A 25,527-nucleotide genomic window follows, 5' to 3' on the forward strand; every position below is an offset into this window, starting at 1 on the left:
CCCAGCATAGAGGTTCCACCACCCGGATCTGTAACAGTTTGCACAGGCCATGGAACCCAGTGGCTCCCAGGCTCCTTCGCTCTCTGACCTGTACCAAGAGGTCTCTCACCAGAGATCCCAACAGGATACTATCCTGTCCTATCTGCGGACAGTCAACTCCCACCTGGACGCGCTGTCCACCCCTACTGTGTCTGCCTCTATCCAAGCGGCACCTGCTCCAGCGGCACCTCAACCCTGCGGCGCTGTGGCACCCGGCTTTGGACCCCGGCTCTCTGCGCATCCACATTTTGGTGGTGACCCCGTACTATGTCGGGGCTTCATAAATCAGTGCACGCTGCACTTTGAACTCCTGGCACACCAGTTCACCTCCAACAGGGCCAAGGTGGCATTCATCATGTCTCACCTCACCGGAGAGGCGTTGGCGTGGCTTAATCCTCTGTGGGAGAGAGGGGATCCTCTGGTGTCCGATCTTCAGGCTTTCCTCGCGGCCTTCCGGAAGGTGTTCAATGAGCCCGGACGAAAATCTTCTACCGCCTCCTCACTTCTCCGACTCTGCCAAGGGAGTCTCACTGTGGGCCAGTATGCCGTACATTTCCGAACCCTCGCATCTGAACTTGCCTGGAGCAATGAGGCCCTGGTGTCCACCTTTTGGGAGGGCCTTTCCGGACGGATCAAGGATGAGCTAGCCGGACGTAACATACCTCCCTCCCTGGACGAACTGGTGTCATTAGCTACCCGGATTGACCTTCGTTTCCTGGAACGCGCTAAGGAGATGACCCGTGAGAGGAAACCTCCCCACCTCGCTCCCGTCCTCCAAAGTCTAGTCTGCTAACCTGCACTCCCCCGGGTGTCTTCTCCAGAGCCTATGCAAATTGACCAAGTCAAGATGCTGAGGGGAGTTGCTTCTATTGTGGCAATAATGAGCATCTTATCTGCTCTTGCCCGGTGAGACCGGGAAACTCCAGTGTCTAGAACCGCTCGGAGAGGTCGTCCTATGCAAGAGTTTTTTCTCTCTGCCCTTGACTCTGTCCGTTTCCGTTACCAGTGGTGAGACCCGCTTTTTTGAGACTACCCATCTGGATTCCGGAGCCGCTGGGAATCTCATCCAACAAGCCGTTGCGGAGCACTTTCAGATTCCTACCATATGTCTGGCGGACCCTTTAGCAGTCTCCTCTGTGGATGGAAAGCTTCTCCCTGAAACCATCTTGCTGGTCACTGAGCCGGTAACTCTTCAGGTGGGAATGCTGCACTCTCCTTTTTCGTACTGTCCGGTCTCTCTCATTCCATCTTGCTAGGCCTGCCTTGGTTACAAAGACATGAGCCTGTCCTGAACAGGAGCTCGGGAGACGTGCTCCGTTGGGGTCAGGAATGCCATAAGACCTGTCTGGTTCCAGTTCGTCCTGCTCGACCCCTGTCTACTCCGGCTAACGTACCAGGCCTGTCAGCACCCTACTGGTCCTATGCGGACGTTTTTGATAAAAAGGAGGCAGAGACACTACAACCTCATAGGCCGTATGATTGCCCCATCGACCTAATACCTGGTGCTTCACCTCCTCACGGGCGAATCTACCCCTTGTCGCTGGCCGAGACCCGTGCCATGTCTGAATATATTGAAGAAAATCTTGCTAGGGGATTTATCCAGAAATCCACCTCTCCGGCTGGAGCAGGATTCTTCTTCGCCAAGAAGAAGAACGGCTCTCTTCGTCCTTGTATCGACTATAGGGGCCTCAACCAGATTACCATCAAGAATAAGTACCCCCTGTCTCTCATCTTGGAGCTGTTTGACCGCCTAAAGGGCGCAAAGGTCTTCACTAAACTCGACCTGCGTGGGGCGTACAATCTGGTCCGGATCTGCCAGGGAGACGAGTGGAAGACTGCATTCAACACCCGGGATGGTCACTACGAGTACCGCATGATGCCCTTCGGTCTCTGTAATGCTCCAGCCATCTTCCAGGAGTTACTAAACTATATCTTTCGAGACCTCCTGTATTCCTGCGTGGTGCTGTACCTGGACGATATCTTGGTGTTCTCCCCTGATCTGCCCTCTCACCGGAGGGATGTTCGTCAGGTACTGCTGAGGCTCCGGAAGAATCACCTGTATGCTAAGTACGAGAAATGCCTCTTTGAGCAGACCTTCCTGCCATTTCTGGGGTATATCAACTCGGAGACCGGACTGCGGATGGATCCCGAGAACATATCTGCCGTATTAAAGTGGCCCCGACCGGAGGGGTTAAAGGCTATTCAGCGGTGTCTGGGATTCACTATTACCGCCTCTCCATTCCTCATTTCTCCTCCCGGACAGCTCCCATCTCTGCTCTTACCCGTAAGGGAGCAAATCCCAGGGAGTGGTCTCCTGAGTAAGAGAATGCCTTTATCTCTCTTAAACAAGACTTTTCCTCAGCTCCTCTGCTACACCATCCTGATGGCAATAAACAGTTCTTCCTGGAGGTTGATGCCTCTTCCTCCGGAGCCGGAGCAGTGCTCACCCAGAAATCCTCGTCCGGGCGAATGGTGACCTGCGGCTTCTTCTCCAAACTCTTCTCTCCGGCCGAGCATAATTACTCCATAGGAGATCGAGAACTGCTGGCCATTAAATTAGCGCTGGAGGAGTGGCGCTACTTGCTTGAGGGGGCTCTGCACCCAGTGGTCATCTACACTAACCATAAAAACCTCACGTATTTGCAGACCGCCCAGAGACTTATCCCGCGTCAGGCCAGATGGTTTTTGTTCTTTGCTCGATTCTGCTTCAATCTCCATTACCGCCCAGCAGACAAGAACATTAAAGCCGACGCTCTATCCCGCTCTTTTCTGTCTTCCGAACTGGAGGAGGAGCCTCTACACATCATTGATCCCTCCAGAATAATGACTGTTGCTCCGTTTGACCTGTCTCATCTACCTCCTGGTAAGACCTTTGTAGCGGCTCAAGATCGGAAGAGGGTCTTACTCTGGGGCCATTCATCCAAACTGGCTGGCCATGCCGGCCAGAGGAAGACACTTCTGCTCATTGCCCGACACTATTGGTGGCCCACCCTGCGCAAGGACATTGCAGATTTTGTCTCGACTTGTTCCTCTTGTGCCCGTAACAAGATACCTAGGCACCTTACAGCCGGTCACCTCCTTCCTCTTCCCATGCCTTCCGCTCCGTGGTAACATATTGCAATCGATTTCATCACAGATCTCCCTGTATCGGCCGGTTGTACAGTCATTTGGGTGGTCGCCGACCGCTTCTCCAAGATGGCTCACTTCATCGCTCTGCCTGGTCTTCCGTTTGCACCTGTGCTGGCTAAGGACTTCATCCGTCAAATCTTCCGTCTCCATGGCTTACCCCTCCACATTGTCTCGGACCGAGGAGTTCAGTTCACTTCTCGCTTTTGGAGAGCCACGTGCAAGCTGCTGGATGTCTCTTTGGATTTCTCTTCAGCCTATCATCCTCAGTCCAATGGTCAAGTGGAAAGTATCAATCAGATCCTTACCAGCTTTCTTCGGCACTTTGTCAATGCTCACCATAGCGATTGGGTTGAGCTCCTGCCCTGGGCCGAGTTTTCCTATAACAACCATGTGAGTGGGTCCTCTGCTAAGTCTCCATTTTTTGTGGTCTACGGTCAACACCCCCGGATTCCGTTTCCCGTCTCCGCTGCAGTGGACAATCCTGCCACGGAGTCTCTCATCAGTGAATTTTCTGTGATTTGGGAGGACACTAGATCTGCGCTTTTTCAGTCCTCCGAGCGGATGAAGAAGCATGCTGATAAGAGACGTCTGGATCCGCCAAAATTCCGTCTGGGAGACAAGGTCTGGCTTTTCTCCAAATATGTCCGTCTCAAGATACCATCATATAAGTTGAGTCCGCGGTTCATCGGTCCGGTCGAGATTCAGAACCAAATAAATCGAGTGGCTTACAAGCTGAAACTCCCGGCCTCCTTACGGATTCCCAACTCCTTCCACATGTCTCTCCTCAACCCTGTTGTCCTTAATTCATTCTCTGACGATCCAGGTACCGCTCCAGCTCCAGTCTCCACTGAGGACGTCTTTGAGGTAGAGAACATTTTGGCCATCAAGAGGGTAAGAGGAAAGACTTTCTTTCTTGTGGATTGGAAGGGATGCCTGTGCAAGTTTGTCGTTTGTGTACTAACACTCTCCTCAGCCCTCAGGTTCCAGTGCCCGCCAGCCAGTCTGTTAGCCGTGCCCGCCAGTCTGTCTATCACCCGTCAGGCTACCTGCCGTGCTCTCCCACTGTACCTGTCAGCTTCAGCCATCTGACCCATGGGAGTTGCCTGTTCTCACACAAGGTCGGTCCCAGTGTGGTACCTAGTCCACCTGTCCGATCCCTCCTTGGTTCACGGAGTCAACTAAGCCGCCGTGTGACCAGGGTCGGTCAGAGTAGGCACTTAGTTACGCCCCTCTAGTCCCTCCTTGCATCCCAGCACAGAGGTTCCACCACCTGGATCCGTAACAATGTCATGTGTTTCGAAGCTTCTCAGACACACCTGTGGATGTATTTTAATGCACACCTGAAACACACTGCTTCTTTGTGGAGCATCATGGGAAAGTCTAAAGAAATCATCCAAGATACCAGAAAGAGAATTGTGGACTTGCACTTGTCTGGCTCATCCTTGGGTACAATTTCAAGATACCTGAAGGTGCCTCGTTCATCTATACAAACAATTATACGCAAGTACAAACAGGATGGGAATGTCCAGCCATCATACCGCTCAGAAAGGAGATGGATTCTGGGTCCCAGAGATGAACGTGCTTTAGTCCGACATGTACATATCAACCCAAGGACCAAAGCAAAAGACCTTGTGAAGATGATGGCGGAAGCTGGTAAGATTTATTTTTTTGAGCAGTGTAGTTATTTCACATATCACTTTCACTATGGTGTTAGTAATGGGGACGTCTTATAGACGCCTCTCCATTACTAAGCTGGGTTTGATGTCAGCTGGCCTTATAAGCTGACATCAACCCCAGCCCTATAACCCCACTGCCACCGCTACAGGGCAGTGGGCAGAGCGGAGGCTAAGTGACAGAATTGGTGCATCCTATGGATGCGCCACTTCTGGGGCGGCTGAGGGCTGTTGTTTCTAGCCTCGGAGGGGGCCAATATTCATGAACCCTTCCTAGGCTATTAATAATATTAATGCCCCGTCTCATGCTGCACATAACACATCCTGCATCTCTGGCTGCTGTGGGCATAAAAGGGGACAAACTTATGGTGTGGCCCCCATGCTCCCCTGACCTCAACCCCATTGAGAACCTCTGGAGCATCATCAAAAGGAGTGTCTATGATGGCTGGAGGCAGTTCACATCTAAGCAACAGCTCTGGGAGGGTATTCTGTCCTCATGCAAAACAATTGAAGCAGAAACCATCCAAAACCTGACAAATTCAATGGACGAGAGAGTTCAGAAGCTCCTTTCGAACAAGGGGTCCTATGTGCAAATGTAACATCACCTAGAATAAAGTTTTGAGTTGAAAACTGTTTGATTTCAGTTTGTAATAACCTGCTAATGCTTATAATTTCAAAAATGACCATTTTTTTGTTCTTTATTAAAATGAAAAGGTTGAAAACTCTGCTGTGCATAATAATTTGGAACATGCATTTTGAGCGCAGTTTGAGTTTTTTATTTTTTTAAAAATATACTGTTATCATAGGCAGTTTGTATAAAAACCTTTCAATTGTACTCTAATAGTTATTTGACTGGAAAATTACAATGACTGCAATTCATATAGGTAATTTGGGAAAATCTGAGAAAATATTATTTGCATAATAATTTGGAACACAGTGTAACTTTATTCTTCGGGTCGGTGCGATTACTGAGATACCAGATTTATATTGGGTTTTTATGACTGACAGCTGTCAGGCTATGTGCCCACGTTGCGGAAATGAAGCATATTTTTCACGCTTCTCCCTGGCAGGAAAAACGCATGCGGATTTTACATACATTTTTCCCGCCAGGTAGAAGCGTTTGTAAAGAGTCTTTGCATGCATTTCTGCATGCGGGTTATCAAGCGCTTTTCCAAGCGATTTTAGCATCACTTGGAAAAGTGCTTGACAACTTGTTCACATTATATAAATCCATGCAACCGGCATGGATTTATAGTAGTGTGACCAAGTTAGTTAAAAAAAAAGAATAAATGGTAAAAAATAAAGTTTATACTCACCTTCCAGTGTCCTCCCGGTGTTCTCTCCGCCGCGTAAGGTGTGTTGGGCGGCTCACGATGGTGTGAAGGACCTGCGGTGACGTCATTGAGCCATGTGATGGGTCACATGACTCAGTGACGTCATGGCAGGTCCTTCACAACAGCGGGAGCAATGCAAGAGAGCGGACGCGGCAGAGATAACACCGGGAGGACATCGGAAGGTGAGTATAAACTTTATTTTTTATTTTCAATTCTTTTTTTCACAGTTTCTATGGTGCCCAGGTCTGGATGAGAATCTCCTCTCCTCCAGACTTGGGTACCATCCGCACATTGAACCGTGTGATATCTGCTTGTGCACATGTAGTGATGCGGATGTCACGCAGTCCAATGCAAGTCAATGGCGGCGATTACGCTGCGTGTCCGCAAAATTAATAGACATGCTGCGGATTTTTGAGCGCAGCATAAACGCTGCGGAAAAATTCGCAGCATGGGCATTGACAGTGCGGCTTGTCATTGAGGACCATGGGGGGCAGATTACCATGCGTTTTTGAAGCGTTTATGCTGCGGAAATTCCGCAGCATATACGCTTGTAAAACGCTACGTGAGCACATACCCTCACAAACTAAAAGACGCTTTTTTTTTGCAAAATCTAGTTTTTGCATCGCCATATTTTGAGAGCTATAATTTTTCCATATTTCGGCCGACAGAGTCATGTGATGGCTTGTTTTTTGCGGGACGAGCTGACATTTTTATTGGTACCATTTTTGGGTACGTGATATTTTTTGATCGCTTTCTATTCCGTTTTTTTGGGAGGTAAAATTAACAAAAACCAACAATTCAGGATTTCTTTTTTGAGTTTTTTTTATGCCGTTCTGCATGTGGTAAAAGTGATAAGGCAGCATTATTCTTCGGGTCAGTACGTTTACAGTGATACTACACTTACTGTATATTTTTTTATGTTTTGGCGCTTTTACACAATAAAACTATTTTATAGAAAAAAAATTTTTTTGCATCGCTTTATTCTGAGAGCTATAACTTTTTTATTTTTCAGCTGATGGAGCTGTATGGCGGCCTTTTTTTGGGGAACAAGATGACGTTTTCAGCGGTACCATTTTTATTTCCATTTTGCTTTTTGATCGCATTTTTTTCCACTTTTTGTTTGGCCGTTATTACGGTGTGCACAGAAGGAGTTAATTAGTGTGACAATTTTATAGATCGGGTTGTTTCGGACGCGGCGATACCAAATATGTGTACTTTTTTTGTTTTTACATAAATATACGGATTTATTGGTTTAATATTTTATTTATTTATTTTTATTTATTTTGTGATTTATTTTTAACAGTTTGAAAACATTTTTTGACTCTTTTTTTTTACATTTTTACTTACTGTATGGGACATTAATTTTTATTTTTCTAATCACTGATCTCATGCAATGCAATAGACATGTATTGCATTGCATGAGATCTTTGCTGACTGTTTCACAGTCAGTGTCTCCTGCTAGAGTTCAGCTGCAAGCTGAGCCTAGCAGGACACCATATATGGCAGATCCGGAGGTGGTCATGTGACCTCCGGCTGCCATAACAACGGCAGGTCCTGGAAGACATCAGGGGGCCATCGGAGAGGTAAGTTGACGACTCCCTCTCCGCTCACTATCTTCTATATGCCGCGATCACTAAAAATCGCGGCATATACAGTACAGACCAAAAGTTTGGACACACCTTCTCATTTAAAGATTTTTCTGTATTTTTATGACTATGAAAATTGTAAATTCACACTGAAGGCATCAAAACTATGAATTAACACATGTGGAATTATATACTTAACAAAAAAGTGTGAAACAACTGAAAATATGTCTTATATTCTAGGTTCTTCAAAGTAGCCACCTTTTGCTTTGATGACTGCTTTGCACACACTTGGCATTCTCTTGATGAGCTTCAAGTGGTAGTCAAGTGTTTATGTACAGTGGGCGGTCAGGAAGCGGTTAAAAAAATCTGAGGGGACCTCAAGACATAATTGAGGTGGATTTGGAAGGGTATTGGGAGTATGAAGTAAGGCGAATTCTTGGTTCCAGGTGGGTCAGGTATCGTCTGCATTATCTCGTCAAGTGGAAAGATTATGGTCCTTAAGATAATTCCTAAGTTAATTTGGGGTGTTATAGATAAATATATGTATGATTATGGAAGTTATATGAAAATGGAACTCCATACTTTTATGTATTAAGAATTGCAGACAATCCAAAATGCCCTCCTCCTGCCCGTACCACATTGCACCAATAACCTCATAATGATCAAACATCCACATACTACGTGGAACATGGAATTATGGAAAATCCCTAATGATTATTGACTAACACATTAATCTGATAATAAGAGCTTGCTAATGATCTTTATTTCTTTTAGGGAAATTACAGAATAATAAAAGATAAGTGACTATACTGATTGACCTTTGAACCTTACTTGCAAGACAGACTTAACTGATTTAATTGAGAGTCAGCTTGACTTAATTGTTTACATATTAAAATAATGACCCATTAGCGACAGATGTCAGCCATAATTATGAGATAAGGCAATGAGGTAATGTGTGGAAAGGTCCTTGATATTTCCTATAAAAAGCCTATTTGAGACACTACTCAGTTTTCATTTGTGATTTCTCCAACCGTATAGATCCTATATACAGTTTGGCGGCAGACAACTTAAGACGAGAACACACACATTTTGTGTGCCCCTAACAGGGGGATCTTCAGGCGATCAGATAGACAGATTATTGGGTGGGGCTGGGGAAAACCCAGCAGTCATGGTACACATTGGTACCAATGACAAAGTTAGAGGGAGGTGAAAGGTCTTTAAAAATGATTACAGGGAATTAGGAGAGAAGCTGAAGTACAGGTGGTGTCTTCAGAAATACTGCTGATTCCACTACGTCACTAAAAAGTCAGCGGGAACTTGAGATAATTGTCAGGAAGAAAGAGCTTAGGTTCATGGAGAACTGAGCTGACTTCTCTGTCGGCTACAGGCTTTACGATAGGGACAGGCTGCACCTCAATGGGGAGAATGCAGATGTGCTGGGGGAAAAAATGGTCAGATGGATGGAGGAGCTTTCAACCTAGGATCTGGGGGGAGGGAAAATAGCTGTGCAAATAAGGGGGTAGAGTAGACAGAGAGTGAGACATTCAAGGAAAGTAAGGAGGCGAGTAGCAGTAATAAATGTGTTAATAGTATTAAATGTCTGCAGGCAAATGCAAGAAGTCTTGAAAACAAAATGAATGAATCAGAGTCTCTTAGGTCAGCCACAGATTACGACGTGGTGGGCATTACAGAAAGCTGGCTGGGTGAAAGCCATGACTGGGTGACAAACAGAGGGTTAGACTACATTGAAATGGATAGGAAAGAAAAATAGGTAGAGGGGTATTTTCGTTAAAACCAACTTAAGACCTCAAGCTCAATGACGATATGGGGGGGAGCTTCGACAATGTACTGCACACATGCCCAACTCTTGGTGATTATATTTGACCCACGACACCAGAACCACCACACCTATGTGGGGCCATTATTTTGCATGGAGGACTATGTGAGGCCCATTATACTGTATGGAAAGCTATGTGGGGCTCATTGTACTGTATGGAAAGTTATGTTGGGCCCATTATACTGTATGGAAAGTTATGTGGGGCCCATTATACTGTATGGAAAGTTATGTGAGGCCAATCATACTGTATGCAGGACTATGTGGGGCCCATTATTCTGTATGGAGGACTATGTGGGGCCCATTATTCTGTATACTGGTTGGTCCACAACTTTGTCCAAGTTTTTCATTTTGGCCCTCTGCATTTTAAAACCAGTATGGGTAGATGTACATGGAAATGGCAATAATGGAAAGCTGCTAATTGGACTTTGCTACAAGCTTCCTAATATACAGTGGTGGCCAAAAGTATTGGCACCCCTGCAATTCTGTCAGATAATACTCAGTTTCTTCCTGAAAATGATTGAAATCACAAATTCTTTGGTATTATTATCTTCATTTAATTTGTCTTCAATGAAAAAACACAAAAAGAATTGTCCTAAAGCCAAATTGGATATAATTCCACACCAAACCTAAAAAAGGGGGTGGACAAAAGTATTGGCACTGTTTGAAAAATCATGTGATGCTTCTCTAATTCGTGTAATTAACAGCACCTGTAACTTACCTGTGGCACCTAACAGGTGTTGGCAATAACTAAATCACACTTGCAGCCAGTTAACATGGATTAAAGTTGACTCAACGTCTGTCCTGTGTCCTTGTGTGTACCACATTGAGCATGGAGAAAAGAAAGAAGACCAAAGAACTGTCTGAGGACTTGAGAAACCAAATTGTGAGGAAGCATGAGCAATCTCAACGCTACAAGTCCATCTCCAAAGACCTGAATGTTCCTGTGTCTTCCAAGCGCAGTGTCATCAAGAAGTTTAAAGCCCATGGCACTGTGGCTAACCTCCCTAGATCCAATATAAGTTTCTCAATTGGTGAATATTAAAGATAATATATATACTGCTCAATGGCTAGCACCTAATGGTAGGAATATAGGTTAAGTCGTTCGACATAGATAAATACTTGAAGAAATAAATACGACCATATCAACAACCCAAAATAATAATAAAATTTAACTTATATTCATAAATAGTATAAAAAGTTACTTCATAATCAATATAGGGCACAGTACAAGAATACAGAAAAACACATATCATGTATGATGACCATCTCACTGAAGGGACGATCCAGTCCACATGTAATAGGGTCCGAGGCACCACAGCAAAAAAGCATATATATAGTTCTTCATATAACAGACCAATAAAGAATTTCTTTTAGATACATGTGATCTACTTAAGAAAGTTGATGGATTGTATTTGGACCCAGAAATGATTCTTGTGACGGGTGATGTGGAATCACTTTATACTAATATCAAGCATGTGGATGGTCTGAGAGCTTGCGCTTTTTTCCTCAATACCTCTAATCTACCGAGAGATATTGTCGACTTGGTGATGTGCCTCTTGGAATTTTCCCTTACCCACAACTTTTTCACTTTTAAGGGGTCCTTCTACCTACAGCTCCAGGGTACTGCAATGGGTGCATCTTTTGCGCCGGCCTATGCTAATTTGTTCCTGGGGCTGTGGGAGAGGGGCCTCTCCCTGCCGGATCGGCGAGCGTCAATGGATCGCGTCCCTTTTTGTACGCGCTACATTGACGATATCCTGCTGATCTGGCAGGGTTCGGTTGAGGACTTGCAAACATTTGTGCAACTCCTCAACACTAATGAGATGAATATCTATATTACTTTCATTTGGGATATTGACTGTTATGTTCTGCTACCAAAGCTAAGGAAAGAGAGGAGATCTGTCCCTACTATAGGACTCAGCTGAATCCCTACGATGTAACAGGGAACCTGATCCTGCGATCAGACCTGCTAAAGTCCTAATCTAGTCTGTACGGAGACCTATAGATGTGGGGAGGGAATCCCTACAAGTACTAAGGACTGGGAGGAATATGGGACACCTCCTAACAGAAATAGTAGCAGACAGACGAACAAACAAAATAGATAGAACATAGAGGTCCGTAGACCAAGCAAACTAACAGAGCTAGATACAGAGCACAGGCTAGCTAGAAAGTAGATATACAATGAAGTCCAGCAAAGCCAGAAGGGCGGAGCAGGATTAAATAGGCCAACAAGGTCATGTGACCAGCAAAGGAAAAAAAACCTAACAGCAAGGTTCTAACAGTACCCCCCCTTCTAAGAGGATCCTCCGGATCCCCTAGGACCAGGCTTATCAGGAAATCTCCTGTGAAACGCTCTGATAAGTCTGGACGCGGAAACATCATCTGACCTCACCCAAGAGTTATCCTCGGGTCCGAAACCTTTCCAGGCCACAAGATACTGCAAACTACCTCTATACCGTCTAGAGTCAAGGATGCGAGAAATTTCATATTCCCCGTCCTCCACCACCGGAGGAACAGAGGCAGAGGCGTCACCATCCGACACAACAGCTTTTTTTAACAGAGAGACATGAAAGACCGGATTAATTCTCCAGGAGGTAGGAACCTCCAACCTAACAGCAGATTGGTTGACAACCTGAAGCACCTTAAAGGGCCCTACAAACTTGGGACCCAATTTCTTAGAAGGAATCCTCAACCGCAGATTCCTAGAGGACAACCAAACCATGTCACCAACAGCGAATAAAACCTCCTGTCGTTTCCTATCAAAGTAGTCTTTAGATTTTCTGTTGGCCTCCTGAAGATTACCACGCACATCCGTCCAAACTCTTTCCAAATCACCGGAAAAATTCTCCTCCTCAGGCACGGCAGATCCCAACTTGGAGAACGACCCAAACGACGGATGTCTCCCAGAACAACAAAAAAAAGGCGAACAACCAGCAGAAGAAGATGTATGATTGTTCAGAGCAAATTCGGCAAGTGGCAGAAACTCAGACCACCCCTCTTGATTGTCTGCCACAAAACAACGCAAGAACTGCTCAACATCCTGGTTTTTCCTTTCTGTCTGGCCATTAGATTCAGGATGATATCCGGACGAAAACGACAAATGAATTCCCAACCTGTCACAAAAGGCACGCCAAAAACGAGCCACGAACTGAGGACCCCTATCAGAAACAATGTCAGTAGGAATGCCATGAAGTCTGACAATTTCCTTGACAAAGGCCTTAGCGAGAGTTTTAGCGCAGGGCAGTTTGACGAAGGGAACCATCTTGCTAAAACGGTCCACGACCACCCAGATGACAGTAAAACCCTCAGAGGGGGGAAGGTCAGTTATAAAGTCCATAGCCAAATGTGTCCAAGGAGCACTGGGGACCTCCAAAGGACAAAGTAACACCGCAGCAGGAGTATGTGAGGACTTAGATCTAGCGCATATAGTACATTGGCGCACCCACTTAATGACTTCCTTCTGCCATCCAGGCCACCAAAAACTGCGACCCACCAGTCTCTTGGTCTCAGAGATTCCGGGATGACCTGCCAACCGAGATTCGTGACACTCAACAAACAAATCTCTCCTAAAGGTCCCAGGCACAAACAACCTCCCATGAGGAGTGTTAGATGGGGCATTCTCCTGAGCTTTAAGAATCTCATCTTCCAAAACGGAGTCTAAAGCAGCTATCACAACACCTTCTTGTAAAATGTTTTCCTCTTTCTCAGCACCGACTATGGGAGAAAAACTGCGAGACAAGGCATCCGCCTTAACATTCTTAGTACCAGGGATGTAAGTAACGGAGAAATTAAACCGCGAGAAAAACAGTGCCCACCTAGCCTGACGGGCATTCAGGCGCTTGGCAGCATCAAGATATATCAGATTTTTATGATCCGTAAGAACCTGAACGGGAAATTCCGCACCTTCCAAGAAGTGGCGCCAGTGTTCAAATGCGAGTTTAACAGCCAATAATTCCCGATTACCAATATCGTAATTCAATTCAGTCTCCGAAAAATTTTTTGAAAAAAAGGCACAGGGATGTAATCCATCCCCGTTATCCTGAGACAATACTGCGCCAACCCCCACAGAGGAAGCATCAACCTCAACCAAAAACGGCCTAGTAACATCAGGCTGCATAAGGATGGGAGCAGAGGTGAACCTCTCCTTGAGATACACAAAAGCTTCAATGGCCTCAGAAGACCACTGAACCGCATCAGCACCTTTCCTGGTGAGATCAGTCAGAGGTTTGACAATACTAGAAAAATTTTTTATGAATTTTCTATAGTAATTGGCAAAACCCAAAAACCTCTGTATCGATTTCAAACCAATAGGCCTAGGCCATTCCTGCACAGCCTGAACCTTAACCGGATCCATCTCAAAACCTTTGCTGGAGATAATGTAGCCCAAAAAACTAATTCTCTGTACAGCGAACTCACATTTCTCCAGCTTAGCAAAAAGCGAATTGTCCATTAATAACTGTAATACCTCACGCACGCTCCGCCAATGAGACTCCAGATCTGGCGAATAAATCAAAATGTCATTCAAATACACAACCACATTTTTACCGATCAAAGGTCTAAGGATGTCATTAATCAGATTCTGAAAAAATGCAGGAGCATTAGTAAGACCAAAAGGCATAACCAGATTCTCAAAATGACCCACAGGAGTGTTAAAAGCAGTCTTCCATTCATCACCCTCCTTCATGCGCAACAGATTGTATGCCCCCTTAAGGTCAATTTTAGAGAACCACTTGGCCCCCAATAACTGGTTAAACAGATCAGGAATCAATGGCAGTGGGTAAGGATTGCGTACCGTAATTTTGTTAATCTCACGAAAATCCAGACAAGGACGTAAACCGCCGTCCTTTTTTTTTACAAAAAAAAATCCAACCGCCACAGGAGACTTAGAGGGCCTAATGTGACCGGCGGCCAAACTTGTCTGTATGTATTCCTCCAAAGCCTTCCTCTCAGGAATAGTAAGGTTAAATAAACGACTTTTAGGAAGAATCGCTCCAGGGACAAATTCAATAGAACAATCATAGTCTCTATGGGGAGGCAAAACCTGCGATTCTTTCTCAGAAAAAACTCTCCAAAAATCCTGAATAGGAACAGGCAATTCTCCCCTATCCAAAGCTGCAATACGCCCATTACAACACTTGTCATAACACTTATGGCTCCAGGATTTAATTTCACTGGTAGACCAATCCAGTACAGGATTGTGAAATTTTAACCAGGGCAAACCCAATATTACTGGAGAAGGCAAGTTATTCAACACTACCAAATCCAATTTCTCATGGTGAACACCCTTAATAGTGAGAGGAAATTCACTGACCTTGAGAGTAATATTCTTCAAAGGGGAGCCATCCACAGAAACCACAGCAATGGGGGATGATAAAGGTTCAGGTTTTAAATTGAGTTTTTCCACGAATCCCCCATCAATTACATTCAGTGTAGACCCGCAATCAACAAACACCCGAAATTCCATTAATTTTTCCTGAGCAATCGTGGAAGCAGCTAAAAATATACCCTTGGAATTTAAACAGGCAATACGGGCGTGACTGACCATTTTTTTTTCTTTCTTCATACGAAGCTCACAGCCTTTAATCAAATGACCAGATTTTCCGCAATAGAAACACAAGCCTTCCGAAAAACGACGGTCTTTTTCTTGAGAGCGAGGTGCCACCGATCCAATCTCCATCGGTTCACCACTGTTAGTACACACATTCTCATAACCAGAAACTGACATAGCAGAGGATTTGCTCTCATTAACCCTAGCACGCAGTCTTCTATCCACCCGTATAGCTAATTGCATAGCCTGTTGCAAATCCTCAGGTGTAGGATAAGCAATTAGCAGGTCTTTAACCCTTTCACTGAGCCCAGCAAGAAATAGACTTTTCAGAGCAGAATCGTTCCACCCTGTTTGAGTGGACCAACGACGAAAATGAGTACAATATTTTTCCACATTACCTGATCCTTGTTTTAAACGTCTCAACTCAGTCTCAGCTGATGCCACACGGTCAGGATCATCATATAATAGTCCTAAAGCAGAAAAAAAACTATCCACTGATCTGAAGCATGTATCACTAGGTTGCAAAGAAAAGGCCCACTCCTGAGGCTCTTTGCGCAAAAGTGACATTATGAACCCTACGCGCTGGGATTCATCCCCAGAGGACTTGGGTCTCAAACGAAAATACAATAAGCAAGCATTTTTAAATGAAAAAAATTCTCGATGTTCACCAAAAAATAAATCCGGCAAACATACCTTAGGCTCCAAGAAATATGCTCCAGGACAGTTACTCACGTGCTGACGGAGCTCGGCCACTTCCAGAGAGAGTCCCTGCAGGTGTTTAGCCAAATCCTGAACCGACACCATGATGGAACAAAAAAAAAAAAATCTTTCCTTAGAGAATTTGCAGGCTGGACTTACTGTTATGTTCTGCTACCAAAGCTAAGGAAAGAGAGGAGATCTGTCCCTACTATAGGACTCAGCTGAATCCCTACGATGTAACAGGGAACCTGATCCTGCGATCAGACCTGCTAAAGTCCTAATCTAGTCTGTACGGAGACCTATAGATGTGGGGAGGGAATCCCTACAAGTACTAAGGACTGGGAGGAATATGGGACACCTCCTAACAGAAATAGTAGCAGACAGACGAACAAACAAAATAGATAGAACATAGAGGTCCGTAGACCAAGCAAACTAACAGAGCTAGATACAGAGCACAGGCTAGCTAGAAAGTAGATATACAATGAAGTCCAGCAAAGCCAGAAGGGCGGAGCAGGATTAAATAGGCCAACAAGGTCATGTGACCAGCAAAGGAAAAAAAACCTAACAGCAAGGTTCTAACATTGACACAGTGAACTTTCTTGATGTTACCCTTACAAGGGATCATAATAATTTGATACAAACAAACATCTATAGAAAGTATACCTCCAAGAATATGTTGCTCCACGCATCGTCCTCCCATCCCCCGTGGATGGTTCGATCTGTACCCACTGGGCAATTTCTGGGTCTCCGCAGACTTTGTTCCAGTGATGAAGATTTTGTTAGACAGTCCAAGGACATGAAGAAGAGATTCTATGAGAGGGGCTACAGTAAACGGGTGGTTAAAAGAGCGTACCATCGCGCTAAATATTCGAATAGGTACGATTTGCTTTATTTGCAAAGAAATCCTAAGATCAATGACAAACCTAGATTTATAACAAACTACCATGGACAATTCGGACGGATGAGGAAATGCTTGACTCAAGCTTGGCCCATCCTCCTGATAGATCCGGTATTGTCAAAAATCCTTCCTGATCGCTCACCCATTACTGTACGCCGCTCCAAGAATCTCCGTGACTATCTTGTACATAGTCACTACCAAACTGTGTCTGGCATGTCTACAATTTTTGGTGCATCGGGTCCTGAATGTGGTAGTTTTCCGTGCGGTCGATGCGTCGCTTGCCCCAATATGGATAGAACCAATATTTTCTCCAATGCAGCTGGCACGAAAACCTATGAAATAAGGAGCCGCATTACATGTATCTCACGCTTTGTTATTTATTATGCTACTTGCCCCTGTGGGCTTATTTATGTTGGCCTAACAACGCGCCAACTCAAAGTGAGAATAAGAGAACATGTATTGGGGATATTGGCGGCGATCGACTGCGCGGATCCCTCCACACTCAGGACTATACCTAAACATTTTAAACTCCATCATGACTGCGATAGCTCCCTCCTGAGGGTTCGTGGGATAGATGCGTTAAGAGTTGGTATTCGTGGAGGTAAACTGAGCCAACGCTTGGCTCAGCTCGAATCTAGATGGATTTGGCGATTAAATACTGTACATCCCAATGGACTGAATGAGAATCTCAGCTTCGCTCCCTTTCTTTAATCTCTCCCGTCACATATTTTGTTGTGGTTTTTATGATTTTAACATTTTTTTATTATTATTTTTAGTATTCTTCATCATCCGTTTGCAGTTTACTTCCTCTGGCGTGTTGTCTCTTCATTATGGCTGATATCATATGGATGAATATGTGAATAAGAATATACTGAATAATCTATTTCATCCGGGAACGACTACTGCAGTGTATATATATTGTGGATCTTCCTTTCGCGTTTGAAGATCCTTATATGTTAATTGGTTTAAATGGAAGTTATATCTGAGAAGTTCGCTACCCCTACATTAGATATTGTCCCCCTTGATTTAATCATGGTGATATATAGGATGTTATCTTTTGATATTCCACCTACTATATATTAATGCTAGGACAATATGATTTTTCCACATTCCTCTCTCTATATATATATGGGATTGAACATGATCTGTATAGGCATTTTGTCATATTGTTATATATACTACTTGATGTGATGATATATTGTATGCAGATTGCCATATTGTTAATTCATTTGGTTGGGATACTGTCTCTATTATACGATCTACCTATATATCTATGTGGTGGTAGTGGAAGTATATATGTCATTTAATTGAGCTTATACCTCTTGCTATGGTTCCTGACTATGGGATGTTTAAGGACCTTACGCGCGAGCGTCGCCGCTTTCTGAGTACCCCGTGCCGCCTGGCGTCTCTATGCAAGGACCTGTATCGCTTGGGTCCATGTGACCATCACGTGATCCCTTGCATGACGCCCGCGCCACCGGTTGCTTGGTAGCGGGGACGCTGCGCGCATTACTGCGGGTCCACCCCCTTCACTCGATTGGCCAACACAACATTTAAATATACACGCCCCTAGAGGAAGTTGACACCCCCTGAAGGCAAACGCCGAAACGTGCGTTGGGGTGGACGAGCGGTCCACGTGAGGGTGCCCTGACATCACAGCTTGTGGCCCAGGTAATTCTCCCCTACATAACGCAGCACTTGTTTTTTACTCACCTATCTTTATACTCGCTTGGTATACACCCTGTCAACATAACTCTATTAACTGAACCATTCTAGCTGTTATACCTCGATTATAATGGTGCTATAGTGGCTATTACTAGTGTCCCTTATGTGGCATTTGATATGATGAAGGTATATCTTAGCCTAGGTATATGGCACCCTGACAGTATAGGTTATGAACTGTGGTCATTTGATAATCCTCTTTATTGGTCTGTTATATGAAGGACTATATATATGCTTTTTTGCTGTGGTGCCTCGGAGCCTATTACATGTGGACTGGATCGTCCCTTCAATGAGATGGTCATCATACATGATATGTGTTTTTATGTATTCTTGTACTGTGCCCTATATTGATTATGAAGTAACTTTTTATACTATTTATGAATAAAAGTTAAATTTTATTATTATTTTGGGTTGATATGGTCGTATTTCTTTCTTCAAGTATTTAACCTCCCTAGATGTGGATGGAAAAGAAAAATTGACGAGAGATTTCAACGCAAGATTGTGCGGATGGTGGATAAAGAACCTCGACTAACATCCAAACAAGTTCAAGCTGCCCTGCAGTCCGAGGGTACAACAGTGTCAACCCGTACTATCCGTCGGCGTCTGAATGAAAAGGGAGACTGTATGGTAGGATACCCAGGAAGACCCCACTTCTTACCCCGAGACATAAGAAAGCCAGGCTGGAGTTTGCCAAAACTTACCTGAGAAAGCCTAAAACGTTTTGGAAGAATGTTCTATGGTCAGATGAGACAAAAGTCGAGCTTTTTGGGAAAAAGCATCAACATAGAGTGTAAAGGAAAAAAAAAGAGGCATTCAAAGAAAAGAACACGGTCCCTACAGTCAAACATGGCGGAGGTTCCCTGATGTTTTGGGGTTGCTTTGCTGCCTCTGGCACTGGACTGCTTGACCATGTGCATGGCATTATGAAGTCTGAAGACTACCAACAAATTTTGCAGCATAATGTAGGGGCCAGTGTGAGAAAGCTGGGTCTCCCTCAGAGGTCATGGGTCTTCTAGCAGGACAATGACCCAAAACACACTTCCAAAAGCACTATAAAATGGTTTGAGAGAAAGCACTGGAGACTTCTAAGGTGGCCAGCAATGAGTCCAGACCTGAATCCCATAGAACACATGTGGAGAGATCTCAAAATGGCAGTTTGGAGAAGGCACCCTTCAAATATCAGGGACCTGGAGCAGTTTGCCAAAGAAGAATGGTCTACAATTCCAGCAGAGCATTGTAAGAAACTCATTGATGGTTACCGGAAGCGGTTGTTCGCAGTTATTTTAGCTAAAGGTTGTGCAACCAAGTATTAGGCTGAGGGTGCCAATACTTTTGTCTGGCCCATTTTTGGAGTTTTGTGTGAAATGATCAATGATTTCATTTTTGCTTCATTCTCTTTTGTGTTTTTTCCTTGCAAGCAAATTAAATGAAGATAATAAGACCAAAGAATGTGATTGCAATCATTTTCAGGAAGAAACTGAGTATTATCTGACAGAATTGCAGGGGTGCCAATACTTTTGGCCACCACTGTAGCTGAACATGAAAAGGATGATATGCTGCAACAAATTAAAAAGGCAACAAAAACAAGTCATGGTGAAAAGTGTTGGATCCCTTGAAATTGTTCCAGAAAATGAAGTAATTCTCCCAGAAAATTATTGCAATTACATGTTTTGTTATACACGCTTATTTCCTTTGTGTGTATTGGAACAACACAAGAAAACACAGAAAAAAAAGGCAACTTGAACATAATTTCACACAAAACCACATAAAATAGGTCGGACAAAATTGTTGACACCTTGCCAAAATTGTGGGTAAACAACTTTGTTTCAATCATGTGAAGCTTGTTCAAACACAATTGTCGCAAATAGTAGGTGTGGGCAATATGAAAATCACAACTAAACCCAGATAAAAAAGGGAGAAGTTGATTCAATCTTCGCATGAGTCTGAGGACTTGAAAACCAAAATTGTTGAAAAATATCAATAATTTCAAGGTTATAAGTCCATCTTTAGAGATCCGGATGTTCCTCTGTCCAAGGTGCGCAACATAATCAATAAATTTACAACACATACAGTCAAATATGGTGGCCCTTCAAAGATGTTTTGGGTTGTTTTGCTGCCTCTGGCACTAGGTACCTTAACTGTGTGCAAGGCATCATGAAATCTGAAGATTAGCAAAGGATTTTGGGGCACAATGTAGTGCCTAGTGTCAGAAAGCTGGGTTTGCGTCCTAGGTCATGGGTCTTTCAGCATGACAATGACCCCAAACATAATTCAAGAAGCACCCAGAAAATGGATGGAAACAAAGTTCTGGACAGTTCTGACCAGCAATGAATCCGTATCTAAATCCCATTGAACACCTGTGGAGAGATCTTAAAATTGCTGTATGGAGAAAAATATTAAAATTTGCAAGTCCTCAGTGGTTGATACCATCTTTTCAGTTAGCCATTAGTCAGTAAGCTTTCGAGACTACTCAGGTCCTTCATCAGATATAGTATAACACAAAAATCTGAAGAGTCACATATTTATGCACAACAGGGCACAGGAATAGTGCAATAAATAAGACAAGTGACGTGAAGCAGAACTATCAGTATGGGAAAGGGATAAGCAGTTGTGGCCGTAAATATGTGTGGACACAAGTAGGTCTATTCTTTCTTTTCTTTTTTTGTGTGGCGATAAGAATTCATCCTTGTTTTTAGTTTTTGCCCTGTCTCCCCTACATACAGACCCCCAGTTGGACATTTGGAACATATAATTAAGTTCATTGTGATGCAGCTGAAAGTACCTGGGATCTTGTGGTCCTGATGTGAGTTGGGAATCTTTATCTTCTCCGTGGTCATTATAAATGGACGGGTTTTACATATACAGTTGGTGAGGATGAATTTTGTAAGTTTCACCACAAAGGTGAAACTATCCTCCCGGTCAGTTTGCTTTCCCTCCCAGTACCTTTTCATTCAAACAATGTTAGGTTTCTGGGAGATTATACTTGTTCCTTTTATTTTTGGTTCTCCTTAGCTTGCCTTCTTTGCCCTATATTAATGAGTTTTTGTTTCTCATTCAGGGTCTTCGTATTTTACTTCATACTTTCCTTTCCCCTTGTTGACAGTGTGTTGCAGCCTCCCCTCTGATTCCTAAGGAGGTATGAGAAACTCCTCAACGACTTATTAGGGAGTTAGGTCTGTGGTGGCGTTTCTAGTTGTGCAGCTAGGGTCTTTCTTGTCTGTACAGAGACTAGTTGGGCGTAGCTGCGGCATTCTTCCCTGTGTGGGTTCTCTGGTGGTTATCAAAATGCGCTTTCTGTACAAAACATTTCCCACAATCTGAACATGAAAAAGCCTTTGCCCCCGTGTGGGTTCTCTGGTGCTTAAGAAAACTAGATTTCTGGTTAAAACATTTTCCACATTCTGAACATGGAAAAGGCTTCTCCCCTGTGTGAGTTTTCTGATGTTTGATAAGATTTGATTTCACAGTAAAATATTTCCCACATTCTGAACATGAAAATGGCTTCTCTCCTGTGTGAGTTCTCTGATGGTTGATAAGAGTTGATTTCTCTGTAAAACATTTTCCACATTCTGAACATGGAAAAGGCTTCTCCCCTGTGTGAGTTCTCTGATGTTGGAAAAGATTTGATTTCTTTGCAAAACATTTCCCAGATTCTGCACATGAAAATGGCTTCTCCACTGTGTGAGTTCTCTGATGTATATTAAGATATGATTTTTGGTTAAAACATTTTCTACATTCTGAACATGGAAAAGGCTTCTCCCCTGTGTGAGTTCTCTGATGTTTAATAAGATTTGATTTCTCTGTAAAACATTTCCCACATTCTGAACAGGAAAATGGCTTCTCTCCTGTGTGAGTTATCTGGTGCCTAACAAGACTTGATTTCTGATTAAAACATCTCCCACACTTGGAGCAAGAAAATCTTTTCTCTGCTGTGTGAATTTTTTGATTTTTAAGAAAAGACTTTTTGAGAGGAAAACTATTTCCATATCCTGAATGTGAAAATGGCTTCTTTGCATTAGGAGCAGTTTGTTTTTTAATGCTTATTTTGTGACTTTGATTTTCCTTAGTAGTCGGTAATGAATGAGAAGACAGGACCTGTTTCATAGGATCAGATGATTGAGGTCTGCTGTGAAGGGATGATGGTATATCTGGAGTAATGTCATTCATTTCAATTGTATCCTGTGAGATCTCAAAATTATCTGATTTGAAAATTGAAGGTGTCAGCTGTCCCTCTGATCTCCTGGTACGGACATCTGCCAAGAAGAAAACCAATTATTATTTTTTAATAAAAAATCCTTGAATTTTATATATTTGAACATTTCTACTTAAACTGACTGTAAAAAAGGCAAGTTATATTAAACAATTCACTTATTCACCAGGACAATGACCATCTAATAGAAAATCTCATAGGATGAACCAGTGGAGCGTGGTGTTCAACTGTTTGTTCATTCTGCCTCCCAAATATGGAGTAAAAGGCGCAGGTTCTGTCCAGCCACTAAGATTAGGGAGCCTGGGACCAGTAGTACCATCCAGGGTGTCAGTATGGGTGTGCGTGCTGTCCAGCTGGAGTAATCTGCTCCCTGCTTCAGCCATTTGGAGAGCACCGCACCCTACTAAAGCTGGAAGCATATTGCCGGAAGCTGCCAGATCCAGCCTTGTTCTCCTCTGGTTCAGTCCTCTGTGCTCAGCTCCCGGCTTGTGTATTTGTTTCCTGTTGTGACCTCGGCCCGTTTACTGACTACTCTTGTGTCTTCTGATTTTGTACTTTCTCTGCTCTCCTGGCTCTGACCCGGCTACCTGACTGTTCTTCTTCCCATCTCACTCCACAGAATAGCAGGTAACACCGTGGCCCAAGCCAAGGGGTCTCTGTGTAAGTTCAGATCCATGTAGAGGGGTTAAACGGCGATGAGCAAAGTAATTTGTGAAATCTGTAAAAAAGGTAGATAGTGACAAGCCTGTTCGTGGTAACCATCTTTTGAGCTTCCAGGTGACCAAGACCAGCTCCCCCAATACATTGTGTCTGCAAACTATTCCAGCAAAATCTGCATTCATAATAGCTTAATGGCGCTTCTTCCCTTCTTAACCTGCCATGTGCCCAGATAGTAGTGTACAACCGTATATAGGGGATTGTCAGATTCAAGAGAAGTTGGAAAATAATTTGTAAGGTCCATTTGTTTTCTATTATCCTTTGTGAAGAATTCCAAAGTTATCACCACATAAAGTGACACACGTCAGATTTGAAAAATGGGTCTGATTAGAAACATAATACTGGCTGCAGGAAGAGGTTAAATCAGAGGATTACTGAAGTCAAAAACTGTGACTACAGACAATAAAACATCTACTGAAATGATCAAACTGAACAGTCTTCATCAGGGAAAAATGAGTAACTACAATCTAAACTATCGTAAGGGACAATATTTTCTGTCAGATGAGTGTCAAGAAGAAATATTAGACATTTAAAGTGAACTTTTATATAATACTGCAGAGATGAGGCGTCTTAAATTTAGATCTCGGGCATTTGGAAGAGATAATGGAGATCTTTTTGAAAGACGACCAGGGAGTTATAGAGTCACATAAGTGAGGCCGGCTGATCCAACCACAATGAAACTATCATACAGAATGAACTTGTAAAAAAAAGAAAGAATATAAAAACATGTAACATCCCCAACAACAACGTATGTATGAAGGGAGAAATCCAACACTAAACTGGACTTGCACTCATTTATGGTGGACCATTGGAGCAACTATGAGTCCTGACCAGAAGAGTAGAGAAAGTATTAGTGCTCCCCATTTCAGGAGAGATTGTGCAGTGATCTGAATTCCTTAGGATTGAAAACATAATGGAATTTATGACGTGGAGTGAATCCATGAAACCAGGGCTCGAGCCATGCCAACACATCTCCTGCAGGCGTGAATAAATGTATATTACAGCCATCAGCCACGCACAGCTTAGAGATATATCATGGCACAGGTGTAATGTTTTCTGTATAGTTTATCACAATCCTGTTTGAAGTTAGTTGGTTTTAAAAGAAATTGAAAAGTCAGGATAAAGGGAAACTCTGCTGTTATTGTACAGAAATTCACACTTGGCCCTCACCGCACATTTAATGTCGATAATAAAAGTGATCTTTGGTCAGAAAGACTGGACCTGGTCTTGTAGGGACCATATGGGCACATTCAGCAGCACAGAAGGGAGAGAAGGTAGATTCATCCAATAAGATATCAGGGATCTAGGAAGCCAACAGCATCATTACCCTCCGCTTTCTCTTACAGGCCCATCATAATATTTTTCTTCAAGTGATTTTCTAACTTGTCAGCACATTCTACATACGCGATCATTTGTCTTTATAGTTTGCAGATCTGAGCAGGTAACGGTCAGCATCTCCTAATCCCAGGGGGTTGGTGGATCCTCCAGGTTGTAAGGTCTATAGAAAAGGGCTTTCACAATTACACAAAGAAATTTGAATATTTTCAGACGGAGGAGAATGTTGTGGTCTAGCGGCAAAATGGTGATCACATGATTGTGATATGGCCGGACTACACCACCAATAAAGCAGCCACAGATGGGGACTGAGAAGAATCTGTATTTAGTGGTTACTACTCACCTGGGTGGTCATATGTAGGAATCTCCTCTTTACACCGCTCATCACCCCTCACATATGTCTCTGTAGTATTAATATGGGTCAGATCTTCACCCTGAAACAAATATTGTAAAAGTCACAGACAGATGGAGAAGTCCCATCTATGATCAGCTCTAATCCTGTCATCTCCACCGTTCTCATTACACAAGTATAAAACATAATAATGGTGGATAAAACAGAACTGGAGACATGACCTTTACAGCCGTCCACACATCATAGGGGAAATCTCATGACACCTTCTCTCCATCTACCTGATGATCCTGAGGAACATTGGGATCTTCTTCTTTACAGTCCTGTGGAAGAAGAGGACGGGGACATCTCTCTGGTGTTGTCCTCTTACTGGATAGATCTGGAGGAAACACATACAGGGACTGAATTCATTCTTTACATACAGATTATTATAGGACGTGTGCATTTAGTC

The 25,527-nt window shown here is 43.6% G+C and overlaps 1 protein-coding gene across 1 annotated transcript in view; it reads right to left on the reverse strand.

The window, feature by feature from the left end:
* The window catches only part of LOC141219417 (uncharacterized), a 61,233-nt gene extending 35,780 nt beyond the window's left edge, over positions 1-25,453 (reverse strand). The window contains exons 1-3 of the mRNA XM_073666135.1: positions 25,358-25,453; positions 25,071-25,161; positions 21,837-22,718 (exon numbers count right to left, since the gene is read on the reverse strand). Of these exons, the coding sequence (XP_073522236.1) occupies positions 21,837-22,632 (796 nt within the window). The 5' untranslated portion in view covers positions 22,633-22,718; positions 25,071-25,161; positions 25,358-25,453. The remainder of the gene's footprint in view (positions 1-21,836; positions 22,719-25,070; positions 25,162-25,357) is intronic.
* Between the last annotated feature and the right edge of the window lie 74 nt (positions 25,454-25,527).

This window comes from Phyllobates terribilis, unplaced genomic scaffold, assembly GCF_046119375.1.
Source record: "Phyllobates terribilis strain yellow unplaced genomic scaffold, ASM4611937v1 Scaffold_268__1_contigs__length_2594270, whole genome shotgun sequence".
In the NCBI taxonomy this organism is placed as follows: Eukaryota; Metazoa; Chordata; class Amphibia; order Anura; family Dendrobatidae; genus Phyllobates; species Phyllobates terribilis.